The 13458-nt window shown below is 45.5% G+C and overlaps 1 protein-coding gene across 1 annotated transcript in view; it reads right to left on the reverse strand.

Annotated features, from left to right (window-relative positions):
- Positions 1-12422, reverse strand: part of LOC147708656 (uncharacterized) — a 223889-nt gene extending 211467 nt beyond the window's left edge. The window contains exons 1-5 of the mRNA XM_086925380.1: positions 12299-12422; positions 10823-10921; positions 10252-10382; positions 7845-7991; positions 4759-4845 (exon numbers count right to left, since the gene is read on the reverse strand). Coding sequence (XP_086781506.1) covers positions 4759-4845; positions 7845-7991; positions 10252-10382; positions 10823-10921; positions 12299-12422 — 588 coding nt within the window. The remainder of the gene's footprint in view (positions 1-4758; positions 4846-7844; positions 7992-10251; positions 10383-10822; positions 10922-12298) is intronic.
- Positions 12423-13458: the final 1036 nt, after the last annotated feature.

Below are 13458 nucleotides of genomic sequence, written 5' to 3' on the forward strand. Positions count from 1 at the left end.
AATAACCAAGCTGAATTCACTCTCTTGCGCTTGCGGCGAGTTTTCTACTCGCAGAGGAACAAGGTGGGGCGGCATCTGGCCCGGCAACTTTTGGACAAGAGGGAGAGGGACTACATCGGAGGGATTCAGGATTCGACGGGGTCCCTGCGGCACCGAGATGCGGACAAGGCGAATATCTTTGGCCGCTTCTATGCCGAATTTTATAGGAGCAACGCCCTAGATCGGGATGTCCAATCTGAGTTCCTGGCTGGCCTTCCTCTACCGCAGGTCTCCAAGGAATGGAATGAGTTGCTGTCTGCCCCTATAACCAGAGAGGAGGTGCTGGACGCTATCAAGGCCCTGAAGCTCCAGAAGGCTCCGGGTCCGGATGGCTACACTGCCTTGTTTTATAAAACGTTTGCGACGGAGCTGAGCGATTATCTGGTCTCCCTCTTTAATGAGATGGCGGTCACCGGGCTGACATCTGGGACCATGGCTGAGGCCAAGATTACTGTGCTCCCTAAGCAAGGGAAGGATCCCACCAAATGCTCATCATATCGCCCGATAGCTCTGCTCAACGTGGATGCTAAATTGTATTCCTCGATTATAGCAAGTAGGATCCAGGACTTGATGCCGGCCCTCATTCATCCGGACCAGTCTGGATTTATAAAGGGGCGTCAAACACACGACAACCTGAGACGGGTGCTACATCTGATAGAAAAGGCCGACAGGTTCCGTCTCCCAGCAGTGCTGGTGGGGCTCGACGTGGAAAAAGCCTTTGACCGCGTAGACTGGGGATTCTTGCACCGCACTCCGGAAGCCTTTGGCTTCTCACAACAATTCATAAAAATGATCAGTGCCAATTACAACAACCCCACCTCTAGGGTGATGGTCAATGGGCATCGATCTGCCTGCTTCCCACACTCCCGCGGAACGAGACAGGGTTGTCCTCTCTCCCCTCTTCTCTTTGCTTTAAGTATCGAGCCTTTGGCCCTTGCAATCCGGGAGGAGGAGCAGATCAAGGGTCTTCCCTTTACGGGTGAGCAGCACAAAATTTCTCTTCGCAGACGATGTGCTGCTGTCGGTAGGGGACCCGGCCCAATTGCTACCTCACATTCAGAGGGTGATCTCTGACTTTGAAGCGGTGGCGGGATTCAAGGTCAACTTTGACAAATCGTACATACTGAACTTGACTCTTCCTCCCGCGGAGGTGGATCGGGTGCGCGCGCTCACGCCCTTATCATGGACGTCTACCTCTCTGTTGTACCTGGGCGTTCGGCTAACACCTGCCCTAGGCTCCTTATTCTTAGCTAATTTCCCCCCAATGTTGACGGCAGTGCGCGCTGAGCTGGAACGATGGAAGCCCAAATACATCTCTTGGCTAGGTAGGATCCACGCTATCAAAATGGTCCTACTTCCTAAGTTCCTATATCTCTTCCAGGCTCTACCCATACCGGTGGAGTTGGATTTCTTTCGCCGCCTTAAGACCTTGATGCTGAAGTTTGTATGGCAGGGAGGCTGGGCACGATTCTCGTTTGCAACGCTGAGGCGACCGTGGGGGGAGGGAAGAGTGGGGTTCCCGGACATGCACTTGTACTATAAAGCCGCGCAGTTGAGGGTTCTGGTGGAATGGTCCCAGCAGCTATCGGAAAAACACTGGCTACATATGGATCGGAGTGTGGCCGGGAGATCCATATGGGATTTGGCCTGGAAGCCCAAGGTGGACCGACCCAGGAATGCGTATATCAGCACTCCCACCAGCACGGTCCTGAAAGTATGGGACACGGTCAGTGGCGATGACTGCTGGACCTCGTTTCCGTCCCCATTTACGCCCATTCACTTCAACCCGGCGTTTCCTCCGGCTCTGAGAGAGGGACCCTTTGAACTATGGAGAGGAGGGGGCTGTAGAGCCCTTACACATTTGTTTCATGGTACAGCACCCCTCACCTTTCATAATTGTATGCGAGATTATGGTGTTCCGCCCACTGAACGCTTCCGCCACATTCAACTCCTGCATTGGGGAACTTCGGCGGGAGTGGTGGACGCCGCCACAAGACCATTGACACCGTTTGAGGCATTCATCCTTCGCATGTCCACTATGAAGGGGACGATCTCCTTCCTATATGGGTTGTTGCTGGACATAGCAGTATCCCCACGTCCCCGCTATATGGAACACTGGGAGGCCCTTCTAGGCAGGGACGTCTCTGACAGCGAGTGGAAAAGCCTCTGGCGGGATGTGGCGGCGCATAATCATTCGATGGACCTTAGAGAGGCCCACTTGAAGCTCATATTCGATTGGTACCTCTACCCGTCCAAGCTGCATCGGATTTTCCCGGCCACCTCAGACAGGTGCTGGAGAGGTTGCGGTCTGTTAGGAGACTTCCGCCATATCTGGTGGGATTGTCCTGTCATCCGCCCGTTCTGGTCTGAGATTCTGTCCCACATCAAGGATATCCTGGGTTATCCGATTCCGGTCGATAGATTATGTCCTGTTGGGACTCCGAGACCCGGTGTTGGAACACCAAACTAAGGCCGACAAACGTATTGTGTGGCTGTGTCTTGGAGCAGCCAAAGTAACACTAGCGGCGGTCTGGAAGAAACCGGCTGCCCCGGCCATATCATTGTGGCACGCGAGACTTTGGCGATTGCTGAGCATGGAGAGATTGTCAGATATATTTTTGGGCAATTTTAAAAATTTCTTGTTCCAATGGGGACCCCTGGTCCGCTTTTTGTCTCAGGGTCTACCATCTGCGGTCTGTCCCTCGGCACCAAGTGCTCTTCACCTCTTCCAGATTTAACTAGCTGGCCGGTATGAATGGTCGCCGCCACTGGGGAGGGGGGTGGGGGGAAGGGGGGGAGTGGTGGTGGGGGGGTTGTTGTTGGGGTTGTTGGTTTTTCTCTGTTGCGACACTGCTTAGCCTATGGAGACGGACTGTTGTTGGAACTGTATGCAGGTCCGTCCCCCAATCGGGGTCGTCGCATCTAATGACAATATTATAGCCGATCGGCTAATCGTGAAGGGGTTTGAGCCTAATTCTCCTTCTGCTTTGGTGAACATTGACTTTGATACCTGCATTTAATGCTTATACATGCTGCTTCCATTGCCTTATTTGTGAAATCATTTTCCAGCTCCCCTTGTGTGAGGTTATTTGCGGATTGTCGCCTGTACTTTCCTTTTTTCCCTTCTTTCTTTCCCCTTGTTCTTCCCTTTTTCCGTCTGTCTTCCTGTAAAACTAAATAAAAGATTTTATTTTAAAAAATATATATTTTTACTTCTTTGCAGAGACTTCCCATGATCAACCTCCTTGTACGGCTGGACTGAGTGATAACTCTGCCAGGTGTGCGCTTACCTTTCTGTGTAAACACTTGCTTGTTTCACCTCTGTAAGTTACCCTCCATCTGTCATTTCACAGTACACACTATTGTTCATCTGCTTGGCATAGAACACAGGTCAGTCTCTACCCTGAGTGACTTGACCACCATTAGAAGCATTCCTCAGCCACATACATAGGTGGTCCCCTGATCATGCTAATCTATGCAGAAGTCTAACACCTTTGCTAGCAAAATTGAGTTTTTGCCCTTGTTGGACCTCATGTCAACTTCCTCAGCAAGTAAGACATCTAGGCAGACTATAAGACATCATTGTCAAGATTTTTCCTTCCTGCACACCAAGCTGTTGACCCAGTCTCATTAGCACATTAGGGTTTGCAACTTCTATCAAAATCCTAACCAAAAACTTGTAGGCAAACTGGTTTTAGGCAAAAGCTCCAAATATGAACACTGAAAATGTTAATATTCATGTGTTAATGGCTTTTTTAAGTTCTCCTCTGGTCATCATCTTATAGTGATTGGGATCAGATATTGATTGTGAACAGTATGGTAACGGCCATACGAATCTGGTAAGTAGATGAGTATTCAGATCCTGGCCATTAGCACAACATTAACCTATCACTTCTTATGAGAGAGAATCTCAGACTGCGAATTGTGACAGCTTTTCCAGAAGTATCAGTACTCACATTCCCTTCTTTATGATAATATTGGCCTCTTTCCAGTTAGAGATTAATAGATCTTTATTAAAAGTCAACATTTCATGACTAACATCACAGTGACAGCAATCATTGCAAAGACAGAACAGGATATTATGATTATAAATTGGGAACTCAGTGCTACTACTTTGTAGAGCATTTACAATTCGACCACAACAGATGCGCTCTTCTCAAAATCTTAATTTAAGACTTTTATCCACTACTACATTTGCCTTAGTTCACACCCTGTTGTACTCACTCAAGAATTACTGTTATAGATCTAGTGGGTGTTAGTTTCAACTCTTCAGCAGTGAAGCTAGGTGTTGACCTTTTTTACCAAGTGAATTGAGAGACAGAATATCTTTGTCATTCCTTGGCTGTCGACAAGTGAATAATGTGCTCAGTCTCCTGCTATAGACCTAGTGACTGGAGTTCTGTGATCCTTGCTATGAAAAAAGTGGGTAATGCTTTCACTCACAAGCTAGGGAAATCACCACCTTTGGAGACAGCGGATTACCATTAAAGTGTTGTGCTTTAAAGACAATGGGTGGCATTTTCAGCACTCTGTGATGGAGATAACAGGGGACTTTTTTTTAGTGGTCTCTCATGAGAGGTGTCAGTGAATGAGCAAGAGTAAAGTCCACATCTCTACTATCTAATCAGCATGTGTGTCCATCACACCAACTGATCATCTTTATTGTTCAGAAGATACAGTGATTTCATGATAGAAGAGTCTCCTAAAAAAATCCCTTACCATGTTGTGCAGTGCTGCAAACCCTTCCGGTAAAGAAGCCTCCTTGCAAGCTTTTGTGACACCAGCTCTAAGGAAATGTTCGAGAGGCTGAATGGAAAAGAACATGAAGTTAGTAAGGGGGAAGCCTTTAGAAAGAGATCACTCATGCATATGGCTTTCAATTTCATTCAGCACATTCATTTCCAACTATATTAATGATTACTTCACATAAACAACAGATCTTGACCTACTAAGCAACGCAATCACAGCCATCTGACATCACTTGGGACATGGCCCTTCCTAGTGATGAATAAGCATTACTTATAAAATTAGAGGAAAATATCAAGCTCCATCTTCAGGAAAGGAGTTTAATGCAGTCAAGGGGATTGAAGTAATCTAGATCCTTGTGGTGGACTGGTGATCCACACTCTCAAGGGGGTCAGTGGTTGACTGGGGAGATGTAATCAGTATCACCACGAAGGAAGAAGGGATCAGAAGCTTTACAGGGTGAGAATCCTCAAGAGGTAGGAGAATGTGATCTTCTGTGGCAAGTAAAGTTCAGGATCCCAAGAGATTTGATGCAAATACCTAAAAGTGAGAGGTGATCAGAATTCTCAGAGGGGAGAGTTGATACAAATCTTAAGATAGAAGTTGTTGATAAGGCTGCTCTGGGGGAAAGGTGACATTGGGTGTTACAAAGTGTATATGGTCAGTTTCCCAGCTTCTAGATGTTTTCTATGGGACATTTATGAGGCACATGTGAACTATAGCTATTACGAAAACATACAAGGACAGACTTTTAAAAATGTGATAACCTTTTCCAAAGTATATAAACCAACTCATGAAAAATAAGGTAGATGTTGGTCCAACGATGGAGGTTAAAGGGAATTAGTGATCTGGATCCCCAGTAGGGGCCCATGATTAGAATTCTTATGAGTGGTATGAAGTGCAATTGTAACAATGAAACCGGTTGGTTATTGTGTCTGTCTCAATATGGGGATTATAGAAAAAGGAAAAATAAGTTATACATTAAAACGTTGTGAACAAGTTTGTTTTTATTTCATAGTGAGGAAGGAAGGCTAAGAAATGGAAGGAAGAAAAAAATGAAATGGTCTTAATTCAAAGTTTTGCTTTTTTGACACACTGAATCTCCAAAAGCATTACTTTCCTATGTAGTGGTGCAGCGACCACACAAAAAGGCAGTTTCACCCAAGAAAATTGAAAATGAAAGGGTTTTAAAAAATAATGCACCAGTGTAAATAATTTCTGTGATTCCTTAGATTCCATCTGCACTACTGTGACCCTTATTATGAGTGGCCTATCATAATCTGCTATTTCGATGTGAGTCTAGGAAGGGCAAACAACAAGGACTCCCATTTTGGGAGCAATAACATATGAGAGTCACATTTCATTTACTGTACTTGTTTTTCCCTGGGGCTTTTGATGAAACACAATAGAGCTACCATATTCCTCCAAACCTCATGATTACAATGAGACCTGTACCATCAGAATTATTGTGCCACTTGTAATGAAGGCCCAACTATGATATCCCCGGTGAAAAAAGAGAAGACCCAGATAATGACCACTCCAGGTCAGGTGTGTCGAAAGCCATAGAAAAACCCAACAGAGATCTGAAAGACAAGCAGAGAATACCCCCTACATCATCTGCGGCGTCCCCCAGGGCTCATCCCTCAGCCCAACACTGTTCAATGTCTAGATGGCCCCCTCGCACAAGTGGCCCACCATCACGACCTCAGCATCATCTCCTATGCCGACGACACCCAGCTCATCCTCTCCCTCACCAAGGACCCACACACCGCCAAAACCAACCTCCACAAGGGAATGAAAGCCGTTGCCGACTGGATGAGGAGCAGCCTTCTGAAACTGAACTCGGACAAGACAGAGGTCCTCATCCTCGGACCCAACCCCTCAGCCTGGGATGACTCCTGGTGGCCGACCACACTGGGAACAGCACTGACACCCACCGACCATGCACGCAACCTAGGATTCATCCTCGACTCCTCCCTCCCCATGTCTAACAGGTTAAAGCTGTCTCCTCCTCCTGCTACAACACCCTCTGCATGCTCCGCAGGATCTACAAGTGGATCCTGACCGAAACAAGAAGAACAGTGAGGACTACGGCAATGCACTCTAAGCAGGAATCCCAGCCAAACACCTACGACGACTACAACACATCCAAAATGCCTCCGCCCGACTGATCGCCAACGTCCCCCGCCGCAGCCACATCATCCCCCACCTGAGAGACCTGCACTGGCTCCCCGTCGACAAGAGGATCACCTTCAAGCTCCTCTCCCACGCACACAAAGCACTTCACAACGCCGGACCAGCCTACCTAAACAGCAGACTCAGCTTCTACACCACCACCCGCCAGCTCCAGTCCGCGAGCCTCGCCCTCGCTGCTGTCCCCCGCTTCCAGCGAACAACCTCCGGCAGCAGGTCCTACTCCTACCTCACTGCCAAGACCTGGAACACCCTCCAGACCCACCTACGGCAGACCCAAGACCTACTCGCCTTCAGAAGACTCCTCAAGACCTGGCTCTTCGAGCAGTAGCGGCACCCCCATCCCCTCAGCGCCTTGAGTCCCTCACAGGTAAGTAGAGCGCTTTATGTATGTATGTATGTATGTATGTATGTATGTATTGATGTCTTGTAAAGCGCATGAATCACCCCACATGGGGTATCTCCGTGCTGTAGACCGCTTGGGAACCCGTCCTGGCTTTCCCTGTGAGATGGTCCCTCCTGGGTATCTCCAAAGTGAAACCAGGCATCCCCGGCGTATGTGCGGGGCCGTTGTGGAGATGAGGTAAGCTAATTCCCAGAGTTGCCGAGTGTGATCCCTGGTTAGAGTATGCACCGAGGCGAGAATAATCGAGTCTGCTGACCCTGGTCCACGACCCTGCCGCGTCGGGAATTGAACCCTGGTCCCGGGTCATCCTCTGATTGATTGATTGATTGATTGATTGATTGATTGAACACAACATTTTCTCACTAGACACCCCCTTATCATTCTCTTCGATACATCAAGGACATAATTCATACAAACATAGAGTAGATATTTCTGAGGGGTACATTTGCCCCAGACATACCTTTATCAGGCCAAAGGTGTTCTCTTTGGGCAGGCTTTCCTGGAGGTATAATACCTCTCGGAACACCCCTGGTAGTTCCAAAGCCAGCTGGTCTGGGGGAAGCAGAGTCGCCATTGGGCCAAGTGTCAGTAACACCTGTTCACGGATCTACAGGAAGTAACACAGAAGAAAGTACATGCCTCTGACCTCTGTATGTGTGAAGCAAGGGGAAACTTACCGTTTTTTGTATGGCAAAATACTTGTGGTGGAGATGCATGTTTATGTCAGGAAGTTCTTACCATAATCAAAAGTTAACATTTCTTTCCTAATTGGAGAAGTCACAGTTTCTTGTTATATGTATCCCATTTTACAATGACTTTGCAGAGGAAGCCAACTTGCCCATACTCACAAGACCCATGTCATTTGATTTACTCCCATGTCCGGATTTAGGCCCAAATGCATCCAAGGAAAAATCGGCCGCAAACAGGCAGATTCTCAGAATCTGCCCCTTTGCGACCGGTATTTTGGCATTTGGGATGCATCATCCCAAATGCAAAAATCGCAAATTGTGATTGCACTTAAGGAATCACTAATTGCAATGCCTTGTATGCAATGCAAGATGCCTTTTAAAATAGGGATTTTGCTATTTGTATCCGCTATTTACAGAGAAATTAAACCGGATGGTAAATAGCGAAAATGTTGAAAAATGCACTAAAGTGTATTTTTCAAAGTTGTAGGTTACACACACGCATTCCCTTGGGGCATGTGTGTGCGCAACACATGTGCACAGTTCAATTTCAGGGGTGCAACAGGGTGTCCTTTTGACAGCCTTGTACCCTTGAAATTGCATGTGCAATTTCCCATTCATTCCTATGGGCCTGTAGGCCCATAGGAATGAATGGGAAGCCATTCCTTAATTGTGACTCACAAATTGTGAGTCGCAAATAGGGAATGTTTAGGAATCTCTATTTTTATAGCAATTTCTACATGGATAGGCTTGTGTGATTCATTAATTGAGATTCCTTAATAATCGCAATTAAGGAATCGCCAAAGCCAACCTTGATGAATGTGCCAGTTAAAGTCTTACTTTCTGGTAATGGTTAAATAGTATTGTTGACAACTTCTACGCATGAAAGACAGCATGGCATATGCCTATGAGTAAATTCAGACATGATGGGTAGAATGGATTAACCTAAACCCTTTGTACTTTGGTGAATTCTAATCCATCACTCTTTTGCTCAGTTTGCCACTACAGATAATGATCAACAGTTTGCAAATCAGCCTAGGTCATTCTACAATAGCAAATTTCCATTTGAAGCTAGTATGTTTGCACTGAATGTGAGTATATGCAAATTCAGACAATGTATGGCTGACTGGGCCTCATTAGTGCCGCTCTGCATATAGCCTATAGCACAATGGACTAGGGGAACCCCTTTTTGATGCAGCCATCATGATAAGCAGTTAGGTTGTTTTTTAAAACAATGTGTATGGTCTATAAGGCTCTAGCAAAAAACAGCCCTACTGGAATTGGATCCATTTTGTCTCATTACAATCCAGGCAGAAACCTTCGTTCCTCCAACAGACTTCTTCTTTCAGTTCCGCGTATCCGGAAAACTAGATGGGGTGGTAAAGCCTTTTCCAATCTGGCCCCAAAGTGGTGGAATGCTCTCCCACTGGAATTAAGGTCTCTTCCCACTTTACAATCATTTAGAACTGCCCTTAAGACCCATCTCTTTGTACGCGCGTACCTGTAGTTGTGCTCGGCCTTTTTTGATCTTTTTTGACACCTTCGGGTTTAGTTTGCACAGTATAAATTGCATAATAAATAAATAAATAGGCCGTCTCACTTAGAAAAAGAAGTGATGAATGGAGTTCTAGATTCAATCTAAACCATTGGTAATTAATTGGGATTGAATTCAAGACCAAAGTCTTTTGTTTACTTTGCTACTAATGACAGTTAATGACCAACCGCATGGTATTAGTCTGAGCCATCTTCCAGCAGTAGCAGCCATGACCTGTTTAGTTTTTCTCAATGAAACACCATAGATGCTCACTCACTGACAGCTGCATACCATTTATTACCACTGTTCATGCAGACCAACCGCATGGTATTACCCTGAGCCATCTTCCAGTAGTAGCAGCCATGACCTGTTTAGTTTTTCTCAATGAAACACCATAGATGCTCACTCACTGACAGCTGCATACCATTTATTACCACTGTTCATGCAGAGAGAGGGGCATCTTGATCCTCACAAGGCTCCATCTTTTCTGAATCACGGCCCCTTCCTCAAATGATCCATGGTGATCAAAGGGATATTATATTTGGCACTTTTGCACATTTTTATAATGTATGTGGTACTGGTGTCTCAGTAGATAATAGTAGCATGCTTTGTCTCTCTCAAGAATCTGTTCTGACTTGAAAACTTACCTTGCACTTTTCCTTGGTGTTCATGCACGGTATGTCAAGATAGACCTTGCAGATAACATAGCCCTTCAAATATTGCGGAACAAGCTTTGCTTCTGTGCTCCGGGCAAATGCCCAAGTTAAGGATTGAAAGGCTGCAGAGAAAATACAAATCAGTTCTGCCCAGTTGCCCACTTAGGCTCTGTCTATACACACCCTTAGCCCTACCAACTTTCCCCTTCCCCAGAATGCAGGCTTGTGGTTCATGAAAATCAAGGGGAGGGTGGGCAGCTTTTAATGACTTTTGGCATTCTAATACCTCAGCTGTCGCTCAAAATAATACAGAGCATATCAATTTTACATACAATATACAGAATCTGATCATTTTATGAAGAAAAGCAAAATCCTTTCTCAGAGATTAATTCAAAACCCAGAAGATTTTGGAAAAATTCTCAGACAAACTCTGAGGCTGTTGATTAAAATGATACATACATATAAAATTATCCCTGGTGTTTTCTGAAAAATTGAAAGTATCCTTGCAGTGGGTGCTCGCTCCATCCAGTTTCAGAGAAGCTTCCTAATAGTTTATACTTACCGCGGCAGAAATACCAACACTGGGCGAAAGTTCTTGCTTTCTTCATGATGGGTAGAAAGCGTTCAAGGATTAAACCCTCAGAATACTTCATTATGGATACTGTGAGGTGACAACAAAAAACACAGCTCAGACTGGTTGCATAGTGGAGGCAAAAGCCTGTGGTGCCCGGGTGTACACAGGTGCCACAGCAGAGAAGGGAGTCCTGTAGTGCCCTTCAAACTGAAACATACAACAGATCGACCCTAGGACTGGGATGTACTTTGAACTGAATGGTTTGCGTTGCTTCCTGGGTGGGAGGACGTCTCCAATTGCACTCATTTATATTTAAATAAATTATTCACTCTTTTAAATTATTTTCCAAATCAATTTTATTCATTGTTGCTTTTTAATCCATTGTTTCATATTACTTTCTTCAGTAATACAAAAATGTGCTCTTTTCACACATTAATGCCTTATCATGCCCAAAGGAGTGCAATTGGAGATGCCCTCCCGCCCAGGGAGCAACGCAAACTGTTCATTGAATTCATCCTCATAGTCAGGAGGATTTCTCAATTTGCACCAACGACCATAACACCAATTGAAATAACATAAGTACACAGGAGTGCTACGTTCCTTATGTAAAGGGAGAGCCTTGGGTTGCACATTGGGTGTACATTGGAGTGAGATGAGTGGCCCAACAGAGAGACGGTGCAGCCTTTGGGCTTCTTTCGATCTGACACAGGCGGCACACAAAGACTTAGAAGAGTACTTTTTTAGGTCCTTTCTGGAGACTAGCTATGTTTCCTTGTAGGAGATTCTGGGAAATGGACAGCCAATTCCCTGAGAGTCAATGCCTAAAGGGAGGTTCTCTTTATTCTGTGATCTCACAGTAGTATCTGGTTACTGGTGTTTCAAGTACAAGAGGCCATACTTGTTAGAAGGGTTGCTCATGAATTCCCTAGGCCCTGAACCTGGGAGCATCAATTTCCCCCAAATTAGAGTTCAGAAAGTGAAACTGAAGTGGAAGAGGGAGGGCCTAACAAGTAACAATGATATCACAGAGAGAGTACCAAATATGCTAAGTTAAATTCTGCCAGAAATTGTATGGATCAGTAACTTAATTTAAAATGTTCAAGTGAGACAGGCAAAGAAAAGTACTAAGTGGAAAAGCTGGAGCTGAGAACCAGATTGGAATATACATTTCCAAGAAGCAGGCAGTAAGCAGGCTGACGGCTCAACAGTCTTTATCTGCTGTTAAACCCTATGGTTCTAAGTTTAACTGCCAGAACTACTGAGGTCGAGTTTTCACAGTGCTGTACTCTCCTAACCGAAGACCCATGTCTGTAGGTATCACTACCACATTGTGCTTTGACCATCATCTATCTTGAATTGTGTGATCATTGTTCCAATAGAGTCCAACAGAACTTAATCCATTTCCCACTTCACTTATCATGATCTTCCCTGATGTAAGGATCTCTCAAATGCCAGGCAACTTACCATGACCTTGAATGACTTGTTTAAGGCACAATGCAACATATGGATGTGGGATGGCCTCCATCTCAAAAAGACCCAGGATGTTCCTAAGTACCACGTCGGGAAGCCAGCGAGCAAGCTCCACCATCACTCTGCAGCCGACTTTCTCCACGTCTGTGAACTCGGACAGCTGCTCAAGATGATGGGAGATCAGTTAGCAATGAAGACAGACTACTTTAAAAAAACAATCCCTAGTATCAAACCGGCAGACCATAATCTTTAATTCTGTAGAATGTAATATCTAAACTTGAGGCTAGGAACATAGCTGTTGTCAAATACTAAGGGGGAGATTTTCAAACCATTTGCGCTGGTTTTGTGCCACAAAAGTGGTGCTAACCAGCGTGAATACTTTTTTTGCTATTGTCTTTCCAGCGCAAAACTTGATTTGTGCTGGAAAGCACCCTATAAGCAGCGCAAAGCACTGCTTTGCGTTACTTTGCACCGAGGGGGCTTACATGGGTGGTACATGGGCGTTCCCAGGCAACCACACAAGCCTTTTGATGCAAAACCAAAGTTACAAAGATTTGTAAACATGATTTGGCACCAAAAGTTAACACCCCTCCAAAGGAGGCGCTAACAGGAGAAATGCTTTAATTTCTCTGTGCTTTTCCAACTTTCCATGCATGCTGCACATATACAAAGTGGGAAAAGCTTTGCATCATGCCTGCTGCAGCACTAAGGTTTGTGCATGGTACACAGCTGCTAAAATTAGCGCCGGCACAAGGGAGGGGGAGATAGCCCCTCTCCTGCTCCCTCTCTGTCACGCACCTTAGCACCGCCTCGCTGGGGGCTGCGCTGCATGACTTTTAAAAAGATCCCCCTAACTGTGGTGCCAAAAATCCCTGAATATGATGTCTATGACTGCAGTTGGGAGACCGTGAGCTCAAGAACCATCATCAGTAAACCTTGAATACAGTGACAGAAGGTAGAAGGCCTGAGTAGCCCAATGCACAATGCATGTATGTGTGTGCTGCATGGAGTAACTGCACTGCAATACTGAAATGAGTATAGTGTGTGTTTGAAGATAGATGGTCTATGCAGACCAAAGCACATAGCATGTATGTATATGGTGCATGGAGTAACGCATTACAGCAATTTAATAGGATGTTTCACAGGTGCACTCA

Source organism: Lissotriton vulgaris, chromosome 6 (genome assembly GCF_964263255.1).
Source record: "Lissotriton vulgaris chromosome 6, aLisVul1.2, whole genome shotgun sequence".
NCBI lineage: Eukaryota > Metazoa > Chordata > Amphibia > Caudata > Salamandridae > Lissotriton > Lissotriton vulgaris.